Consider the following 22,635-nt stretch of genomic DNA (forward strand, 5'->3'; position numbering starts at 1 on the left):
TGCTTGTGCACAGGAGGTGGGAGCAGTAGGAGCGAGAAAGACAGAAATTCTGGTGAATGCTAACGCTACAGAGCAGAGATGGGGTAATGGCAGATGAACAGCCTGAGAGGAAACAGACATAGGAATATTAATTTAAAAAGAAAGGCTATGACAGAGCCAGTAGGTCAGTATTGTTTTGTCCTGGTTGTTTAATGTTAGTTAGACTATGAGGAGAGTTGTAAGCATCTCTGTCTGCAGCTGCCGTGCTAGATCTGAGAAACTGTCTTATCCGCTCTGCATGTTAGCTTCACTGTAGCTAACGTCACACACAACCTAAGTGCTCTGTTGTTCACTCTGTATTGTGATATTTGTCCAAAGGCTTTTAATAAAAAGTCTGCGAGCACAATGGGATTGATGTATAATTTGAAATGCTCTGCCAGGTGAAGTTACCTTCCTTGTTAGCTAAGCTACAACTCTACCTGTCTCTACTCTGGCCTGTCTTTAGTCACTGTAGTTCTGTAAAAACAATCTAAACCACTAGTTTTTATCCCTTTATGTTGTGGATGCTGTGTTAGTGTTCATGTCGCTCCTTTGGTGATGTTTTACGTTATAATTGATTGTAATGATTTCACTCAACAAAGGGAGAAAAAGTGGGAGATGGAAGAAATGTTTTCAGATAGAAGAGAAGTAAAAGTGAAACATAAATGAATGTGTACATTAATTTTGTTTTACTGAAAATGATTAGTGGTATGTATGGAACTAAACTGCAAGAGTCTCTGACACCTGCATTAATTTGTTTTGTGCTGTAATAAATTACAACACACAAAAAATGGATGCATATATTTCACCTCACAGTGGATGATGACTTTAAATAGCATCAGTACTTTTTAGTTTTAATATTTCCAGTTAAGAGTAGCTTGTTGCTTCATTGGGTACTGTTTTAAAAAAAATCCTCCACTTCCCTCACACTGATCATTTCACCATCTGTCAGAGGAGCTCTGTTAAGTGTGAGAAAAGTCAGGAATAATGTGAGGACAGTGCACCAGCTGTGTGATATCTGAACAAACAAACTGACACACTGCTACTCTAGCAGCCTACCATGACTAAATCACAGAAAATTTGTAAACCACAAAAAAGCAGGATATAATGATGCCAGTTCGAAGAGCTGAACAGGAATGTTTCAAGCAATCCATCACACTAAATTTAACATTACCCGCAGAAAAGAATTTCAGATAGCAGTCCTCCCCTCTGCTGAAGAAGAGAGAAGAGAAATTTGACCAAATTCTTCTAAACTTAAATTGAAACACAACACTTGTCATTTTACATGGAAGTATACCAACAAACACTGTTTTATTACAGTTTTGGGATGCACATGGTGTAACATCTAAATCCTTGATTGTCTAAAGAGACATTAGTCTTTGTCTCTGACAAAGAGAGACAGCAGAAACGAAAGCAGCCATAGAATCTGATGTAGTGGTTTAAAGAAACACAGGTGAAAGAAAGCGCTGTGCAGTGTACTGCTACAGCAGCAGCCTCCTCTGTATGACTTGTATTGTGTGTGTATTTATGCATACCTGTGTGCAGTATTCACACAAGCTTTGATGTGGACCCAGCATCACATGGACAATACATATGTATTGAAACCATCGTAGAGCTCAGCTGAACGTCTCCCCTCCTTTGTTCTCCTGTCCCTTCCCCCATGTTCCCACCACATCTACCACCCCCACCCCCCCCTTTCCTCTTCTCTCCCCCCTCTTCCTCCTCTCCTTCCTTGCACTTGACTGTCACCATCAATCACCTGCGAGCTCCGTCATCCTGGAGTCATCTCCAGCAGCTGAGGTGTTGCAGAATTAAAGGAGAGCCTCATCTCCTGAATAACTGGCTTCCATAAAAAGGAACTGGTCCCTCGATGGCTTGTCCAAATGGAACTGGGAGGATAGGAGGAGTTCTATTAAAAGGATGTGATAGTGGAGAGAATGAGGAATGAGAGGGAAGAAAGAAATGGGAGGAGACAGGTGAAATGACAGAGGGAGGAATGGAATGTCAGGTAATCAGGGGGAAAAGGGGAGAGAAGGGAGAGAGGGATTTATAACACAGTGAGGGGGTGTGGGTGGCTGAAGGAGAAGGACATGGAAGGTCACACAGACATTTATGGGCTGAGGGGGGCAGAGTGTCAGCATTAAACCCTGACAGACCCCCTCCTGTGTGCTGCATTAGAATGCTCTACTACCCCAGAGCATTCGATACAATGAGCTAAAATTGTGTTTGCTTCCACTGATGAATGACTCACTTATAATGACTCTGGCACAGAGGCTATCTTTACTGATGAATGACTACAATTAACCTTTCTGGGCTTTGATAGTGCTACTTCCCAGCCGCAGACACACCTTTAAGTGGAGAGGGTAAAGCAAACTCTCAGCAGCTCCTTTGGCACAAGTGGACAGTCCACAAAGCCAGTCAAAGGAAGATAGTGGCACCTGTGAAATATCTTTCCTGACATGAGCTCACTTTGTTGGGGCTACATTGGTATTAAAGGAAAATGATTGTGGAGCTCACAGATCCTCTCTAGGGTTTATTCTACTTTGGTGCAAATGACTCCAGCAGAACATACTGTTATATTATCATATGTTCATACTGTTTCAATAAGCAGATGTGTTCCTTTGTTAACAAACCTTAGAGTCTCCTTCAGAGTATAATTCTGGTTCATTTTAACTTCATTGATGAATATACAGTGTAATTTCTGAGATCTGGGAATACAGTAACATCACAACAACACAGCAACAGCCAGGTGAAGAAACAGGAGCAGTGAGACAATCTGACAGGTTAAATCCAGGTTAAATAAACCACTTTACAAGTTCAACTGAAGTGATACACCTGAAATCTTGCTTATAATCCGTCATTGTACAAGAAGCTGTATGTACACAGCTTCATAAAGTACAGGTCAAAGTTGGTTGGAGGTTTGTTTCCAACCTGATCGATTATTTTCTCATGTTTCTTGTCCTGTTTCAGTAGGTTTCAGCAGAGAGGAGTTCATGAAGTTGAATGAAACTAAATTATGTTCAAAATATTTGCTCATGCTTCGGCATGAGCGAAGCATGAGCAAATGCCCAGTTAGTATGTTTATTGACGGTTGATAATGAAGACACTGACAGGAAACAAGGGGAGAGAGAGGCGGGTATGACATGCAGCAAAAGTCCCTCTCAACCAAATTGCTGCTTTCACATTCCTGCTGGTTCTCCCACTCCAGTGCAAGTCTACACACTGCTAACATTTCAGATGATGGCCCTTCAGATGATGACACACTGTGGAGGACCTCTTTCTCCTGTGGAGAGCACTGATTATCCAGGCTTTTGTGAATGCTTTTACAAAGATCAACCCATTCAAATCACCAGCCAGTGATGCTACTGCTGACGTCAATACATGAATATTACATAAAACGTTACACAATACAACATAAAAACTTAATGAGCACTGTGGCAGGGTGTTCTCAGATCACACATGTTGTACTGATCTTATTTAACGTTTGTCAGAGTGAGCTTTTACTATGAGTTTATGAATGAACAGTTTATGATCCACACACATTGATTATATTGGTATTCAATGAGTTATAAAGACATAACTAGCCAATACACAGTGAAGACAGGTGGAGCTAATGGGATTATTGTGTAGAGGTAGAATCATCACTGCAGTATTATTAACGTATGCCCTGTGGGTAGCAGCTGATTGCATACATCCACTTGGTGTGTCTCAAATGTTCGGCTTTTCTGAGATAAAAGCTGCAGAATATGCCGCCAAAGGTAAATCCCCAACTTCTCATACAGTATGAAACTTCTCCACCCTCACCTCTTCTTGACAAGGCCCAGCAGAATTTTACTTAATACCATGAGAAATATTCCAAAGTCTACAGTATGGTCCTGTTAACAACATATTACAAATTGACCTCAAGGTGAAAGTCTGTCCGGGAGTTCAACATTCACCATTCAACAGATGCAAATGTGTGTGATGAAAGGTGAGTGGTTGCTCTGAGCAGAGTGGAAAACCTTGGATTTGCTGGAGTTTTGTGTCTGTGTGTGTGTGTGTGTGTGTGTGTGTGTGAGAGGGAGAGAGAGAGGACTAGAGCCTTCGTTAAGCTCTCCTCTTATAGCCTCTCTGGTTTCAGGTGTCTGCAGGGAAAATACATTGAAATTCACAGGTGAGTTAAAAAGTTAACTTCATGGATTCGTACTGCAGATGTGAAGCAAGCTGCACAGAGTTCACATGTGGTGGACACTATGATACAAAGGGCTGCGTTATGCTAGAGGACAGCCAACCAGTGATCGTAGACATGAGATAAGATGGCTAACTGTTTGAAAATGTAGATATCAATGCACATTTTTAGACAGTCTCTCCTGGATATGATTCATAGTGATGCACTCCTTTGTACACATCCAAGGTCACTGAAATGAAGAGAGCTTGAAAGAGAGGCTCAGATCCTTACTCCTTTCTCACCTCTTCACACCAAATATGACAAAATATGTTGGTCCACAACACACATAAGCTTTTACTGACCCGATGCCCTCAACCATTTTCTGATCTCACACCTCTATGGTGGTGAAGATTTTGTTCGGGCACAGAGACAATTTGGTTAGGGAAAGTCAGTAGTCACAACAAAATCAGATGGTTTTTGCTTTGTCCTCAGAAGTTGAGGTTTAAGCTGTACCTGTAGTTAAACGGAAGAACAATTACAATCTGCTGCACTTCAAATTCAGGGAATATCTCCTCATTTTCCACTAGCTGCCCCCTTCTGGGTGTGTGCTGAAAAAATTGTCTTGTGTTTCTACACAGCCTCTAGAATTGGGATATAAATGAAGTGGATCAGTTCGATCCATTCCAGCCAGTCACGGCGTTCATGCTCGTGCACAGGAGGTTGGAGGGTATGAATGGAGGCAGTGGGAGTGAGAAAGACAGAAATTCTACTACAGAGCAGAGATAATGGTAATGGCAGATAAACAGCTTGAGAGGAAACAGACATAGGAATATAAATTTAAAAAGAAGTTCTGTAAAAACAATCTAAACCACTAACTCCTGCTTGTTTTTACTCCATTATGTTGTGGATGCTGTGTCTGTGTGTATGTCATTCCCTTGAGGATGTTTTATATCATGTTTGTTTTGCTTCAGATATGAAAGAGTGGGCGCACTCACTTCCACTGTTTTCCTCTTCAGCCAGTTTCCTTGGCAAAACGCAGCTGTGAGTTTGGGGGGGCTGAGCTTCTGCAGGAGCACTGAAGTGAGGGGTGTCAAGTTGCACTGTTTACCTTTAATGATGATATTATCATCATTATTATTAATAATAATTATTATTATTCATATACTGAATGTGAAGACACTGTCAGATCACATGTTAATGTTAATGATTCCTCACAATATTTAACAATATTACAGTGGGAGGAAACACAGATACATTTCAACATGCAACACTTTTTAAAAATGTCTATTTCTATACTTCGTGAAAAACTTCACCGCGTTGTAGATGTCAATTCCCCCAGTAGTTGTCTTCAGGGGCAGTAATGTAAGGAGTTGTTCTTTGTGGGGAAATCATGCTGCTGTCCACAGACTCGTCGCACTGGGTGCTAAACCACCTGCACATAGCCAGATCCCAGTCCAGCTGTTCTGTCAAGTTCCCGGACATAGCCGGCACTCTTCTAACCATCATACTTGCCCCCAGTTGGACATCAGAGAGAGTGGGGATGATATCAGTTCCATTCTTCTCATCTTTGAACACTGTATTTGCAATTATCATCATTGCTTCTTTGAAAACCACCCTGTCTGAAAAGGTCTTCTTGTTCTTTATCAAAAAATTACAGTTCTAAATGAAGCTTCAGTTGCTTTGTGTGACTTATTCACTTTTTTTATTTTCAGTGTTGTCGTTCTGCTTCAGTGCAAGTGTGATTCAAAAAGAATAGCAACACAATTAAATACAATTTTAGACGGAGCTCCTTGATGACTAGTGCTATTTTTAGAACATGCCCTTTGGGCGACTCGTGTGGCAACTCATGTGGTCCCTTGAATTCCGTGAACACTAGCAAAGCCAACTCACTATCATTGATTACTCTCAGATGAACATACTACAGGATGCTGATAGTATCGTGACACAAGGTAATATCCTACAACTAAAATGAATGCTAAATGGACTGCGCTTTTCTATCTATCAACCACTTAAGGAGTTACAATGTCTCATTCATCCGTTCACGTACACATCCACAGGGGTTCAGGGTGACACTGTCACACACTCTCTGGAGAAGCCAGGATCATCATCATAAGCATCATATTATCATACCAGCGACATTACATAACTTTTCTCTGTCACTGAAGGTGAGGGGTAGTAGTTTTTCTGGTGCACTCTCTCTCTCTCTCTCTCTCTGTCTCTGTCTCTCTTGCTCACTCACTCCCACTCTGAACATTGTAGGACTCATAGTACTTATTAAGTTGCTGCCCTGGTCAGTGCCGATGAAGAGAAGTGTTTTGATCTGAACCCAGACTCATCAAGAAGATTGTTAGTAGATAGATGGGCGGTGAGCTGGCAGCAGAGCATGACCTCTTCTTGAACCTAATTCTGATCAGTCTCATCTGGAAATTTTGTCCTGCTCTAAGACTCACTCCCTCTGTGTCATGGGCTGTCATTTGGCAGCCTTGTTGCACACGGTCATCGTGCTGAATCACATGGACTCTACTCTACAGTTCAGATGGACCCACTGGACTGTGACTGCACCACATTATTTATCATTACCATCCTGCTCTCAGTGTGTGTAGTGCTGCAGTGCAATGTGATAAAATCTCTCCTGTCGATACTCACTGCAGTTCATAATGAAGCTAATGTCTCTACTGGCTGCCTTCCTCTATTGCCTTCCTTATCCTCTCTCTAACAGTCTTGTCCAGAGAGTGATGTTCTGACAAAGTTTAGTTAAAGCAGTTAAAGCTAAAAATAAACATCAATTAGAATGATACCGAAGTGGAGGCGATATTATATACCATCTCAGAATAGTGATCTGTCCCATAAAGGATCTGACGGTTGCTGCCCTCTTGTGACAGCAGCAGGCTATTGTCTCTGGAAGCTAGTCGCCTTGCATCTATTGTTTGTGTCATTTTTCGTGAGTGGGGCTGTGTTTCATTGACAAAGGCTGGGGATAGTTGAGCAGAGGGGGCAGTATTATTTGGATGTTTGCACATGCACTTTGAAAAACATTTATTTCTATTGTGTTTCTTGTCATGGGAAACACAGTTACAATACCATTCACCATTTGAGTTGTGCACCTCACCTGAGATGTTATTCCTGCTGCTGAGAGCATATAGTTGTAAATATCTTGGTTAGTGCAGGAACAGCATGTGATCTAATTTGCAGTGTCATTATTACAAAACCATATTTGTTGTCAAAACAGTATTTTATCATGTTCACTGTTATATGAAGCATTTCCAGTTCTTCTCCCTCAGAATATCTCTGTCTGACCTCCACCTCCTGCAGATCAGGGGGATTGAACAGGTTAAGACTGCTCCAGAGCTCACACACAGTAGTCATTTCACAGGCTGACAGAGTCAATGAAATGCTTCAACACCCAGCAAAAAAGTATGTATCACTGAAAATGTTAGTCCTACCCTCATGTCTGTTTTCAAGCAGAAACAGTGACTCCTCCTCTCTGTGTCACACTGACGCGTGGTCTTGTTGCACTTCCTGTGCTGATTCTGCATGGTTACCTCAGTGGCTTTGTCAGCAAGGTCTGGCAGGTTTGTCTGCCAATGTTGCATTTCAGGGGAGCATCTGAAGGGTGAGGAACATATCACTGCTGCGACAGCACAGGACACCTCAACACTGTCACAGCTTTTCAGATATTGAGTGTGGTTTTAAACATTTCAACAACACTGATTCAAGCAGAAGAGAATCAGTGAAGGACCCTTCCCACCCACAGCTCAGAGCAGAGCAGAGATCCTCTGCAGCCTCTCCTGGCAGTGAGATGGCAGAGTTTGCCTGAGGTATCTCAAACAGAAAGAGAGGAAATGTAACAGTTCTGATACAGTGCTGATACAGTGCTGGTAGTAGTGGTGGTAGTGATCTTCTGTTTCTGATGTTTTAAGCTCTAATTCCTGCCAGTATTTCCCCTGCATCCATCTCTCCTCTCCATCTTTGTTGTATGTGAGAAATATCTTGGGTTTGACTCCTGAACACATGAACAGATTACAGATGAGCGATTACCCCTGCTCTCCCCCAACACTTGGCTATATGTAATTGCATGTCAAGTTCAGGGAGAATGCGATTTTGCATTGCTGTTGAATGATGAACAGAGGTCACCCCTGGGAGGAGCAGGAGGAGAATGGCAGGTTGAAAAGATTACAAACTGGGAGGGAATGGTGTATATCCTGAAAAGTCTGCAAGTGTCCTCTGCAGCTGGAGACTCAACAGTGTGTGTCTGAGGGAGAGAGGATGGTGTTGTAGGTCACTGTGGATTTCGTCTGTGTCCTCCTCACAAAGCACTAGACTGACATCACCTAATTCAGGACTTTACCCTTCACATCTGTGATTCATGTGCTGCTCTCACAAAACATACACTGATCAGCCACAACATGAAAACCAACACATAGCACACACCTAAACACTGTGACAGCAGCCTCAGCTCAGGTTGTTAAAATGGGTGAGGACAGGTTTAGGCTTAGGTCTCCGTACAGGCACGATGGTTGCTGGTCTAGAGGAAACACAAAGCAAACATCTGAAGGAGCACAGGCCCCCCATCAACCACCTGGATCCAGGCCTGGATGGTACAAAACCTGGCAACCTCACTAATGTAATGAGCTTGATGAAGTTATAGCTCATAACTGCCCCTAAAACCACAAATTCTCTGTAGTTGACTTTATTTGAAATCAGTATTCAGTAATGAAGAAACTAATGTGTCTGAGTGAAACTGACTTGAATGCTGATGGGCTAAAAGTGATCATTTAAGTTCAGTCCACTATTTTTCCCATAAATATTGCATTTTAGGTTCAAACAACTAGATTTTCTAGTTTCATTGTGTCCTTTATCACTTGCTAAGTTGAGAAGACTCAAAATGTGTTCTGTTCACTACTGAACACAATTTTAAAAAAAGCAATTAAACAGCAATTCAAAGTGGCTAATGTTTGCTGCATTACTTGAATATATTGATACCTGAACTTATTTGAATGGTGAAGCCTCCTTAAGTTCATTGCAGTCATGATCAAACTGGTCCATATTGGTCAATTCATATTCATAGTCGTCCCTGCTCTCTTTCCCCGCATTCCCTGTCTATCCTCACTAAGACATTAAAGTAAATAAATAAACAATTAAAAAGCAATGTGTCCTCAAAGATGGGAATAGAAATAGGAGGGATAACAGGCTCACCAAAACACAGCAAGTATTTGTAGATGTAAAAAAAAACTGGGGTGAACATACTGTATATACGCTGGACAGGATCCATTTCAGTAATCAGTGTATGAAATATTGAAATAACTGTCCCCAGAGAAATAAATCTCACTGAAATGTATCTGTTTCGTTCCTGAATCCCAAAGATTATTTCAGAAGGTAATTGAAATATAATGAATCTTTATGCTGAGCAGTGAGATGAATATTGGGAGTATGAACACTACTATGTGTGTTACTCACAGGTAACTTTAATGTTCTGGTATTATTAATTCACTGTACTGCAACAACAGTGTATTCTGCTCGATATGCCACTTCACACACTTTTATCTCTCCATTCTTGTAACGCTGGTCTTCTGTCTTTGTCTTGTTCAAACTTCATCACAGAAACTCCAAGAAGAAACACCGACTGAGCCTTTTTACGTTGTGCCCCTAGACTGTGAACAATTCACCCTCTCTGCAGACCAATCACGACTTTAACATTTTCATTTTAAGACCTATCTTTTTACAATGTCGTTTGAATCCCCTTAATAACTAATATGAGTGTATGATTGCTGTCATTTTGTCTCTTTAAGTCATTTACATGTGTTTTTTCATTTTTATTTCTTTATTTGCATTTTTATATTCATCTGCAAAGCACTTGACAACATTTAAATGTACTCTATAGAATAAACTGACTTGACAAATTGTCTTGTACGTTCAACTCCAGATGGATTCCAGATGGTTTTACGGTGCAGTGGTTACTTACTTCTTACCATCACTAAGACTGTTAAAACTTGGCCTGACAGTGCCTCTCAGCAGCTGCAGGACTGCTTCAACACGCCTAACTGGGATGTTTTGGAATGTGGATGTGTGGATGTGTTCACGGACAGTGTCCTGTGTTACATCAAGAACTGCTTAGACACTGTCACAGTGGACAAACACATCCAGGTCTACCTCAACCAGAAGCCCTGGATGACCAGCAATTGTTGAATAAAAGGAACACCGCCTTCAGGTTGGGTGACAACATTCTCTACAGCACAGCCCAAGCTAACCTGAAGAGAGGCATCAGAGAGGCCAAGTCAGACTATAGGAGGAGGATCGAGGACCACCTGGACAATAGCAGGCAGGTGTGGCAGGGGATCCAGCATCTCACCAACTATAGGACAAACCTCAGAGCTGACAAGGGTGATGCCTCGGTGGCAGAGGAGCCGAATCTCTTCTTCGCCCGCTTTATGGTGGAGCCTCCAGAGGCAGCCACACAAGGGGCAGCTGTGGCCAACCAGAAGGTCAGTGGTTTGATCCCTGGCTTGGACGACTACCAGCCAGTTGCACTCACTCCAGTGGTGATGAAGTGCTTTGAAAAACTGGTCAGGGGTCATATCACTCCTCCCCCAAAGTTTTGACCCCCACCAGTTTGCTAATAGAGCGAATAGATCTACAGAAGACGCCGTAGCCACAGCCCTTCATGCTGCACTGTCCCACCTGGAGCAGCAGGGGAGCTACGTGCAGCTGCTCTTTGTAGACTACAGCTCTGTTCAACACCATCCACCCCCCAAACTGATGGACCTGGGTCTTCCACACTCCACTTGCATGTGGACCAACAGCTTCCTGTCTGGTCGCAGTAAGAGGGTTAGAGTGGGCCATCATACATCTATGGCCCTCAGTCTCAGTACCAGCTCCACACAGGGCTGTGTACTGAGCCCCCTGCTCTACACCCTTTACATATACCACTGCACCCCCACCCACCACAGCAACACCATCGTCAAGTTTGTGGACGACACCATGGTGGTTGGGCTCATCTCTGGGGGGGACGAGTCCACCTAAAGAGATGAGATAGAGCAGCTGACAACCTGGTGCAGAGAGAACAACCTGCTCCTCAACACCCCAAAGACCAAGGAGCTTGTAATAGACTTCAGGAAGAAGAAAACAGACATTCCACCACTGATCATCAGCAGGGACTGTGTAGAGAGGGTGGCGGACTTCCGCTTTCTGGGAGTCCACATTGAGGAGGACCTGACCTGGAGCGTGAACACCTCTGAGCTGCTGAAAAAGGCCCAGCAAAGACTGCACTTCCTAAGGGTGCTCAGGAGAAATAACATCACCCAGAGACTGCTGGTGTCCTTGTCAGTGCTCCATAGAGAGCATCCTAACATACTGTATGTGTGTGGTACATCAGCTGTACAGTGGCTCAGAGGAAAGCCGTCCAGAGGGTCATTAACACGGCCCAGAAGATCGCCGGCCACCCTCTCCCCACATTTGAAGATCTACACAATTCCCACTGCCTCAAAAAAGCCCATAACATCATAAAGGACACTTCTCACCCTGGACACGTTCTGCTTGAACTGCTGCCGTCAGGCAGACGGTACAGATCAATTAAAACAAAAACAGATTCAAGAACAGTTTTTAGCCAACAGCAATAACTACACTCAATACAGCTAAAAACATGAGGTGCAATAAGGGATTGTGCAATGAGAACAGAATGTATGGTGTGTGTGTGTGTGTGTGTGTGTGTGTGTGTATGTGTGTGTGTGTGCTTGTTTATTTACTTGAGCTGTTTCTATGTGATTTATTTTAGAAATTTCTATTTTATGAATGATGCATCAACTGGATGGCATTTTTAATCTTTTTTAATTCTACTTGTTTATGTGACCATATTATTGTACAGTCTTAGTTAGAGCATGTCATAAATTTTGGAGATATTACACAAGTGATCAAATGTCATTCATGTTATTCTTGAAACACAGATCACTGCCAAGAACAACATCAGAGATGACCTGTGGTTTTGGTGGAATATGGAATGTTATGTCTGGTAAATAAGATTTTACTATACAGATACAGACACTGCAGGTTAACACGGGATACAGAACCCAGACTTCTGCAGTTATTACAGATACAGGAGGAGTCCAACTAAGTAACAGTTCGATGTTACACCCACCACAAAGCATGACACAAGAGTCTTTGCCAGTTTTAGACTGACTCAGTTGTCATTTTCCCCTTCAGAGCCCACACTGTTTAAATAACAAATGCACTTGTACCCATCAGAGCATTCATGGGCATGTGGGTCTTAAACTGAGGTGAGGTCATGAGCACTGTTGGCACATTGCTATCTCAAGGCAGCAGAAAGCAACAGACCAACAAAAGGGCACTAGATCTACATAGGTGGGTGCACACACACAGGTAGACTGTTTGTACCACAGGGACACACAGCAACACACAAACATGAACGTCTCCTGCACATAAATGAGTACACATTACAGGACTTTGCAAGGAGGGATGCTGAACCTTGTATGCTGATGCAATTGAACCCAAACAGACCAGCAGCAGCAGCAGAACATTGTGAGGAGAGGAGCAGAAGAAGCTGGAAATTCCTCCAGTGTAATAACAATCCACCAAGGTGCAAGCACACCTGGCTTTTAAAGGGAATGGGAGACGGTTCTCTGATTGGTTTATTGTATGTTACACCCAGAACACACCCATTATTAATTATGAGACTAAGGTCATGTGCTTTAGACCATAAGATTAGCCTGGTAAAATGGAGCCCTGAGCCTTAAAACAGGCTGAAGGGCCAAGCTGAGAGCTGACTGTATTAAAAGACCAGAGGAAAGTATTCTACTCTAGTAACTTTTTTCATATTCTAACAGACAGTAAATTTACATCTACCACACACCATTTCAGTCCATTCCAGTTCACAGCTGTAGACGCCAACTAGGAGAAATATAAAGTTTAGTTTAGGGCTAATGAAATTTATCTGGGCAGAGGAGAAGACCGAGAATAAATGAAGACTTTACAGGTCATCCCATTCAGAATAATGTAACATGTTATGCGTTAACATGACAGAATGGAACTACAACCAGGCTTGACTGGTTGTGTGTTATGTGAGGTCTGTTAAATGGATTGGTGAGATTGGATGGTGTTGTGTGTGTAACTGTGTTACAGAAAAAGAAAAAAAAAGAAAAGAAGAAACGTGACAGTTTTAAATGTTCTATATGTAACATTCAGAAAACCCTTAAGGTCATCTGCAACATCATGTGGTTAGTGTTCTGTAAGTAGACACAAGTAAGCATGCTGGGCGTTGGCCAGGGAAAGAAATTCAGCCTTGTACAGTGCCCTGGACTTATTCTGAGAGGACCAGTAAATACTCCTGACAGTCCACCAGCTCATCCATGTACCTGGTACTCCTGGTAGTCCCAGGACCAGTCCTCCTACAGGAGATTGAACGTGACTGACATCCTGTTGATAGATGTGGTAACTTAAATTACAATGGATATTCAAATTTTTGTCTGTACTCTCCAGTGCTGGCACAACACTAAAATGAAGTGTGGAGATAGGTCTGGCTATATGAGATTATCTTTTGTCTAATGTTTAAACAGTTCCTTTGGCAAAGTTTAAAGTTGAATCTAGCAAACTCTCATGACTCCTTCTGACCCGTAGTTAAATAAAGTCAATTCTCCTCCTCAAGTCTCCTTGAGCTCCCTTGTTATTGACACTTGTATAATTTGGTCATATTCATGAGAAAAATCCAGTCATCGAGTTGAAAGGTCACCTGTACCTCTCTGTCTCTTACTGGTTTCTGTCAATCAGCCACAGTCATCTCCATCTTTTTGCTCTTGCTTCATAGCACTACTAAACTTCATATCAGACACTTGAATTTATATGAGGGGTTTAGTTGTGCATGACAACACGTGTACAGGTTGAGCAGTATTTTTGTTTAAGCAGCACTGGAGGCTGTAGCAGTGCCACGTCCTTGGTGTCAGTCTGAGATGCTGTGGAAGGTTGTTGGAGCTACTAGTAGTAATAGTTACACTATAGATGTTTAGATCCACTCAGAAAGGATTGCATTATACATTAACAAACAATGAAAGTAAATAAATGGATACACTACTGTTATGAGCTTGTTGTTTGCTTTCTTTCTGCCTGTGTTAGTGTGACTGATTGGTTGACAGTGTCAGGAAGTCTGCGTTGGGTGAGGTGTGGCTGTGAGCAGCTGCTGTTACTAAACTCAAGGTTGTTCCAGTTTCAATTACAGCTTCACGTGACTCTGTTTCCTTCTTCCTGTCCTTTACAGGAAACGTCTTTGTGGTGAGCCTGGCCTTCGCTGACTTGGTGGTTGCGTTCTACCCCTACCCTCTGGTGTTGTACGCCCTCTTCCATGACGGCTGGTCACTAGGTGAGACCCAGTGCAAGGTGAGCCATGACTGTATATATAATGCTGACTTGGTTTTAAACAGTTTTTCTAACAACACTGACCCTATTTCTGCAGTACAGCTCAGGTCAAGTCAACTTTATTGACTGACAAGTAACATTCATGAGCCTCAAAGGGATTTACAATCTGAACAGACCTGCCCTCTGACCCTTAGTACAGATAATAGGGAGGAGGGTTAGTTCAGATCCGTCTTCCAGAAGAGACAGACATTGTACAGAATAGACAGCAATAATAACATTAACAATAACAGTAAAATTACAATATGGTCACTGTCAGTGTTCATACATTGACAGTTCATGATCTAGACACATCTCAAGGATAATTACAAGAAGCACCTCACTACAGTTTCAAGCCACTGCAAAAGGTCTGAATACTTTAGTGAATAAATTTTTTAAACTTTTTTTTTTTTTTGCTAAATTTGCAAAAAAATCTGAAAAACATGTTTTCATTGTTGTCATTATGAGTTACTGAGTCTGTTGAGATTGATGGGCAAAAACCTACAACACTATGAAGGGGTCTGAATACGAATGTAGGAGGATTTCTTCCAACTCCCAAGTGCCAACAAAAGACCTGAGTCCCATGTCTTCCAGGATACACCCATGTTATTTTTTTGTTGTTGTTTTTCTGTTTTTTCCCAACTAAGATGGGCAGATGGGTCTTTGCCCACTTTGGATGGGGGAAAAAAATTAGGCTGAGTTCCACAACTTCTTTCATGTCTTCTTTGTCCTTCAGTGTTTTCAGTCATGCCTGCTGTGTGCGTTGCCCTTACCCCTTCTTGTTATTAAATCAGCCTTCAGTCAAGATCAGTTCAAGGTTTAATCTTAACTTCCCTTTTGAGAGCCATAAGAGCTTGTATGATGTTTCTCAGCTCTAATGCTATTCTCAGCTTGTTGGTAATTTCAACCAAGTCTGCCTTGACTTGGTTAAGTAAAAATCTGGAAATATGTCTCTGTGGACTGACCTCTTGGCTTGCTGCTCAGCTCCTTTTGTTTTTATGGCTACGGGTGCAGAGAACTTATTCTGCACTCCTTTTCACTCTCATCTATCTGCAGTGTTGGGAAAACTACTTTGAACATTTAGCTCATGAAGCTACAAGCTGGTGGTTTACTGGAAATGAATAAGCGACAGCAACACTTCATTTTTATTATGAGTTGCAAGCCACACTACAAGCTACTCACAAAAAGCAGTTTAATACCCTGGAGCTATTTCTCATCAAGGGACGACTACTATTAATTAGTATAATAAACAAGTGCTGTCCTCATTTTGTGGTGTAATTTACTGCTACACTGAGCTGTCATTTCTCTTTCTCTCCCTCTCTCTCTTTGTCTCAGGTGAGTGGTTTTCTGATGGGCTTGAGCGTCATTGGCTCCATCTTCAACATAACAGGCATTGCCATCAACCGTTACTGTTACATCTGCCACAGCTTCAGCTACGACAAGTTGTACAGCTACCGCAACACACTGCTGCTGGTGGCTCTCATCTGGCTGCTCACTGTCGTAGCCATCGTGCCCAACTTCTTCGTCGGCTCGCTGCAATACGACCCACGCATCTACTCATGCACATTTGCACAGACAGTCAGTACGTCCTACACCATCACAGTGGTGGTCATCCATTTCTTTGTGCCCATCGCCGTGGTCACCTTCTGCTACCTGCGTATCTGGATCCTGGTCATCCAGGTGAGGCGGAAGGTAAAATCAGAGGTCCGCCCTCGCATCAAGCCCAGTGACCTGAGGAACTTCATCACCATGTTTGTGGTGTTCGTGCTGTTTGCAATTTGCTGGGCGCCACTCAACTTCATTGGGCTCGCTGTTGCTATCAACCCTGAGGCAGTGGCGCCTCGCATCCCAGAGTGGCTCTTTGTGGTCAGCTACTTCATGGCTTACTTCAACAGTTGCCTTAATGCCATCATCTATGGCCTGCTGAACCAGAACTTCCGCAGAGAGTACAAGCGGATCATTATGTCTGTGTGGATGCCACACCTCTTCTTCCAAGAGACATCGCGGGGGGGCACTGAGGGCATGAAGAGTAAACCCTCACCAGCACTCAACAACAACGAGCAAGTGAAAGGAGAAACTCTGTGATACTGTTTTCCTCCTCTTTATCTCCTTGTTCCTCCTCTTCTGTGTTCACTTGTGCAGTGCCATTGATCAAACTCTAATCTCTGCTGTGCCAAAGCAACGAACTCTGGAAATACAGATAGAGTGACCAACAGTGAGTGTGTCTGAGATTAAAATAAAAAACAGAGTTTTCTCTCCTAAGAGGTTTCTCTATAGACATATTGACTACAATAGCTGTGTTATCCATTCTTTAAGAGTGCCATTCATAAAACCTAAGGCTCATCAGTTTCGGTTTGTACTGATTTTGTCTGAAGAACATTATTTTAAAATAGGAGATGAGTTTAAATTGATTTTCACCTTGATTTTATACCAAACCCACTGCTCAGCTTAGTTTTCAAACACCACAAACAGTAAATACATTTCCACTGATGAAACATAAATTAGCAATAGTATGCTGCAAAAGAAAAACAAAATGAAATTTCCACCCTGACAGCTGTTGCCCAGATGATGACCTCTGATGAATCTTCCCATTTAAAATTTCACTGTGAAGATAGAATTTAATTTACTGAGCACATTCAAATTAGCCAAAGGATACTCACCCCCTATGAATACAGTCCATATTCCATTGTTTGCACAGGATTCTGCAGCATGCTTTACATTCAGTGTCAGCATTCAGTAACAGTGTAAGACACTGACCTTTATGTAGCAAGAGTAAAGGTATGACGGTGAAGGTGGTGGATGGGCATGTAGCATATATGACTGCAGGTCAGACATGCCAGTATTTTTAAAAATACATAGAAAAAATACATTGAAATCTAATTCAATAATTTGTGGTGTAGCAGAATTGTCTCTAGTGGGGCTTGGATGCTGACCTTTCCTTTGGTGCTCTTTTCAGGATAAAATTTTTAGTTGCACTCCTGCCGAGACTCAACCTTGTCAGTATCACCCAGTTTCACCCAAATAGTTCCAGGAACTAAGGGACCTCAGAAACAAAACTCTGAAACTTTATCAGGAACTAAAGCCTCTTGTACTCTCTGTGTGCGTTTGTACCACCTCTGAAAAAACTGTGAAGATTCAGCAAATTAATCTGACAGATTAAACAAACAACAGTGTTGTTGTCATGTTTGAAGCAGTTTCCACAAATGACTGAAAACCTCAAATCAACATTGAGTGACAATCTGCTCAGTGTTTTTGTGGTTATTTCTGTTTCTAAATGTCAGATTGTGTTTTTACTGAACATGATATTCAGTGCTGGAGACTCTGCCCTAATAGTTTGTGGGTCATTTAAAGGTACTACCTCGGGTGCAGGGCTCTTGGTGGGACCAGGAATAAGACTTAGATTCTGATTCCTCTGGACAAAATGTAGGAAAGGTTCCTGAGGTCCTAAAAAGGTTCTTGGGTTCCTGGAAAAGTTCCATGGGTGGAAACTAGCTCCATGTCCCTTTCTCCAACACTTGTAAAGTGGGTGAAATGAACATTGCAGTCTCTTTGTGCTATAAATTTTGCATCATTGATTTTTATCATCTGATTTTCACAGTTTTTTAGTTTTCAAAAATAATTCATTATAACTTCCATGTTTTAAAAAAAACAAGAAAACCAAAATTGATGAGCCCTAAAAATGTATCATAACTTATTAATGTATCATGTTTTGTACACTTCAGGGTGCCTGCCTCCTCTACTGTTCAGGCAATATGTATTTGAAAGGGGAGGCACCAAGAGATTAGTAATTTTAGTGTATTACATCATGAAATCCATGATGGTTGTCTGAAAGTCCAAACAGTGGCTTCATTATCCTTCTGGATTTCTGTACTGTATTAGTAATGTACTACTGTGCTAAGTGTTTTGGCGCACCAAATGTTTTTAATGGTATACTGTATATCAGTAATTATTGTATCTTTGATTTTTAACAGAAAAACAATTCAATTATTTTTCTCATATTTTTTTTATGATAACCATTGGTAAATGCACTACAGCATGATGAATCCCTAACAGATGTCTTTCACTTTGTTACTGGTGGATGCCTCAAATTTCTAATGGACATTTCTATGGTTTGTCAAAGGTGCCTGATTTATTGTCCATCGCCTCAAAATGAAAATTCTACCAAAAACAACAAACCATGCTGACAGAAGGCTATGGTAGGGTTACAGGTATAATATTATAAATCTCTTTTACCAATGTCACTCATCAGCTGATAGGGTAGTGTCAAGGTGTGTTCACACTGAATGGGAAGTTAAATTTAGAGGTTGCATATCTACATATGACGTCTAAGCAAAGACATGTCTGGACATGAATAAGACTTCATGACAGTATGAAGACACACACATACACACACACAATGGATCTTTATGTCTTTACACAATTTCTTCACAGGTTAAAATTTGGCATCTTAATTATGTTAAATTCATTTTCTGTGTCAGTAGGAGCAGCCACTTTCTCCATGTTTTAGGGGGAGATCAGTGCAGTGAGATGACTTCTTTGTGCTTTTGTTGAATTTTAATGTCATATCATAACACTGAATTACTGCCCTCCATTACTGCCCCTTTCTCTATTCCAACTACTTCTACTACAGATTTGACAATTCATGGTAAAACATCACAGCATATCACAGTGAGAGGCCATTTGACCACAAGACAAAGTCTAGGTCAATCCTTACATTCAAATTATAAATCAAATTCACTGTAATTCAGATGTCAGATCTCAACAGGTTATGAAGAAAGAGCTTCACATGCAGAGACATAAATAATCTTCCATTCTAACTGTTAAGATATGATTATGCATAAATTGCTAGCTAGCTAACAGCTAGCACCTGTGCAGTCAGTGCAGTGTCTGTATGGAGCAAATAAACACTGCACACAAGACAAAAATTAGCTCCTGGATTTGGTCTGAACACACCTTTAGTCGTCAGACAGATGCAGTACTATACAAAGAGTATTAGTTAGAATATTTAGTTGTGTAAACCTCCTATAAAGTCATAACACAAAAAAGGTATATAAAAGCACAATTATCTCTGAAGCCCGGGTGACAGTGTACTTATGCAGTTTACAGGTTTAAATCTTAGTAAAGTTTTAATCTTAGTAATGATAAGAAATCGCCACTTTCTCTATGCATTTCATATTTCATATCACAAGCAGAGAACATGACAGCAAAAGAAGCTTACTCAGCACTTGTGAATAATGCTACTACTGTTTTTATCCAGTCTATCTTAGTAAAAAAAAACATGTGAATCAGTGGGTACAGGCTGATCTGCAGGCTTGTCATGCTGTTTTCCAGGTTGGTAAAAAATGTGCATGAGTTTTTTGACTGAGCTGTTCTCTTTGAATTATCTTTTATTAATTCTTCTTCTGCTTTGGGTTGGATGATTCTGGCTCGGGGTTGAATGAAAACTGTGAAAATCTGCTGCTGAAAAGAACAAGATAATGATGATTATGATGAAACAGTAATTATGATGATGATGAACTGGTAGGACCTGATGTTGCATATCAAATATGTCTGCTGTAAATGCAATGATTAAAAAATGAAAAGGATGTTGTATTGTTTTTGAAGGAGCACTAAGCAATTTTCTTATGGATTTTCTTTTGACTGTACTGACACATAAACATATAATCATCCCAGACAACAATAATCCCACAGGACTTAAAGGACTGCTGTGTCATACAGCCCATGTGTGACAGGTCCAGTTCAAGGACATTTTGTACAATCTCAAAAAAATAACTGGGGCTTTTATTTACCTCATCTGTGGAGAGAAGCAGATCTTTATTTGAAACTGGCCATTATTTTTAATTCCCCTTGAGTTATTTGATAACTCACTAAGACTTCCTGTTTTCTGATTTGCTTCTGTTTTAAGGTAGTATCGATCCAAACTCAACGTCTCCTTTATGTTTATCTGTTGTCTTGATAAATTCATTGTAATGAACATCTTTACAGCTCTAACTCCATAAGTAAATCAACAGAGTCCATCAAACTCAGAACTCAGTACTGTCAATGCTGTTCCTTCCATTTTGACATTTCCATCACTGTTAAGTTGTTAATGTCAATGTCATTTAATCATTCCTGCAAATATTTCTCGTATTTCTAATCTTCAAGTGTCTTTTTCTTGGTGGGCTTTTAATTTGAAATATCTGCAGGAAGTGTTCAACCTTATTGATAGTAACTTAAAAATGATAGTATAAGTAGAAGGAATTGTTATTCATTAGTCACTTCCTTCAATGATTCTGTGAGCAGTGTGATACTAAAATGACTCTTTTTTGTCATGTTAATGTAGATAATGCTGAGTAGAGCTATTTTTAGCACTGGTGATTCAAATCTCCTCAGTATCTTTTTATTATTAGTGACCTGTCTTCATCTGCTTGTGCTGCCTGTTATTTGGGGAATCCTGGTACGGTTAGATATCGTGAATGTTTACAGCGTCATGGATGAAATGTTTTCATTTTGTTTATTTGTTACTAGAATATCTCAAGATCCTAATTAAAGTGAGATTCAGTGGAAGGAAGGCCAAGGGACCAGTCATGAGTTCTGGATGTGAATCAGGATCCAGGTTCAGATTAACTGTTTTTTAAGGTTTTCTTAACACTGCGAGATAAACACTGCATGTGGAGAAAAAAAAAACTGTGACACTGATCCTATTATTGTGTATCTCTGTTCATATAACACAGGATGCAGCCTTGATGGAGGTGCTCTCTGTGCAGTGAGTGGTTGGAAAGATTCCAAACAGTCAACAATTCTCAAATCAGAATTTTTCACAAGGCAGAGGGGAGTACAGACTCATGTTTACCTGCATACTGAGCCACAGTGTGGTGTCAGACTCCACTTTGTTTAATGGTTCAAATGTATATTCACATTAAGAATCTTCAATACCTCAGCTTGCAATGTATATTTTTGTACTGTAGCTTAATTTATGGAAAATTGCAGTGACGGTGTGAGTGGTGTGCTACAGAGCAACTTGTTCAGACGACTGTTACTGGAAATCTGACCTTTAGTTTTTCCTGTACAAACTGTGCAGACAGCAGGCCAGTGGAGCTAGAAGGAGCTCCTAACAGCACCTGTTAAATAAAATAAGCTCATTCTCAACCTGAAAAACACTCTCTACTATCTATCTACTGTTAATATCTATTATATAAAACATTATTGATGAGTAAATATTATCACATTGTGTTTATTTCATTGGCCTAAATTGCTTAGTGGTCCTTTAAGTGGGAAAAAGAAAACAGATACAAGATATGTTGTATGTATTACTGTGACAAAAGTATATGATGGAAACATGATTTATAAGTTTGCCACTGTAAAAAGTTAAAATGTCAATAAAACATTATTTAAATTTTCTCAACTTGTTTTTGTTTGCTTCTTGCAAACAATCATATCTGTTCAAATCTGCTACACACAGGGATAAAACTGTCATTTTCTCTTTATTATTACTGTTACAAAGTCATTTATGGGTACTTATTTTTTTTGTATAGTATTATACATAGTAAGTAATATTCATCTCAGGTATTTTACTTGCTACATTTAGATAAAATCATAAACACACTCTTGCTCATGGTCCAACAAAATGCACAACTTTGCAACAAAAAGAATGACATGGTTAACATTAGCATTACTTTGGCTTAAAGGAGAAAATAAGGTTACATCCACCTAAATTAATCACAGATTTAATGCATCACCCAGCAATTATACTGTGTGATCCACATCAAACACACCAGCATGTTGGTCTCAGGCTGCTGTGAAATGCTAAATGCTAAAATGCTCATGCTGAATACTCAGCATCTGTGGGATGATCCAGAACAAGTCAGATGCATGGAGGTCCAGTCCCACAACCCACGGGACCCAAAGGATCTGCTGCCAATGTCTCAATTCCAGACACTACAGGAGATCTTCAGAGATCCCATGTGCAAACCCCAACAGGTCAGAGCTGTTTTGCCAGTATGAGGGGGACCTATGCAATATTAGGAAGGTCCCACAGGCACTGAATCAGATTGAAACCCAGGTCAACAGCTTTGGCTCTTTGTCATGTTTCTGGA

At 40.9% G+C, this 22,635-nt stretch overlaps 1 protein-coding gene across 1 annotated transcript in view; it reads left to right on the top strand.

Annotated features, from left to right (window-relative positions):
* Window positions 1-21,912, top strand: part of mtnr1ba (melatonin receptor type 1Ba) — a 54,406-nt gene extending 32,494 nt beyond the window's left edge. The window contains exons 2-3 of the mRNA XM_018701624.2: window positions 14,427-14,545; window positions 15,896-21,912. Of these exons, the coding sequence (XP_018557140.1) occupies window positions 14,427-14,545; window positions 15,896-16,645 (869 nt within the window). The 3' untranslated portion in view covers window positions 16,646-21,912. The remainder of the gene's footprint in view (window positions 1-14,426; window positions 14,546-15,895) is intronic.
* The last annotated feature ends 723 nt before the right edge of the window (window positions 21,913-22,635 follow it).

This window comes from Lates calcarifer, linkage group LG21 (assembly GCF_001640805.2).
Source record: "Lates calcarifer isolate ASB-BC8 linkage group LG21, TLL_Latcal_v3, whole genome shotgun sequence".
NCBI lineage: Eukaryota > Metazoa > Chordata > Actinopteri > Centropomidae > Lates > Lates calcarifer.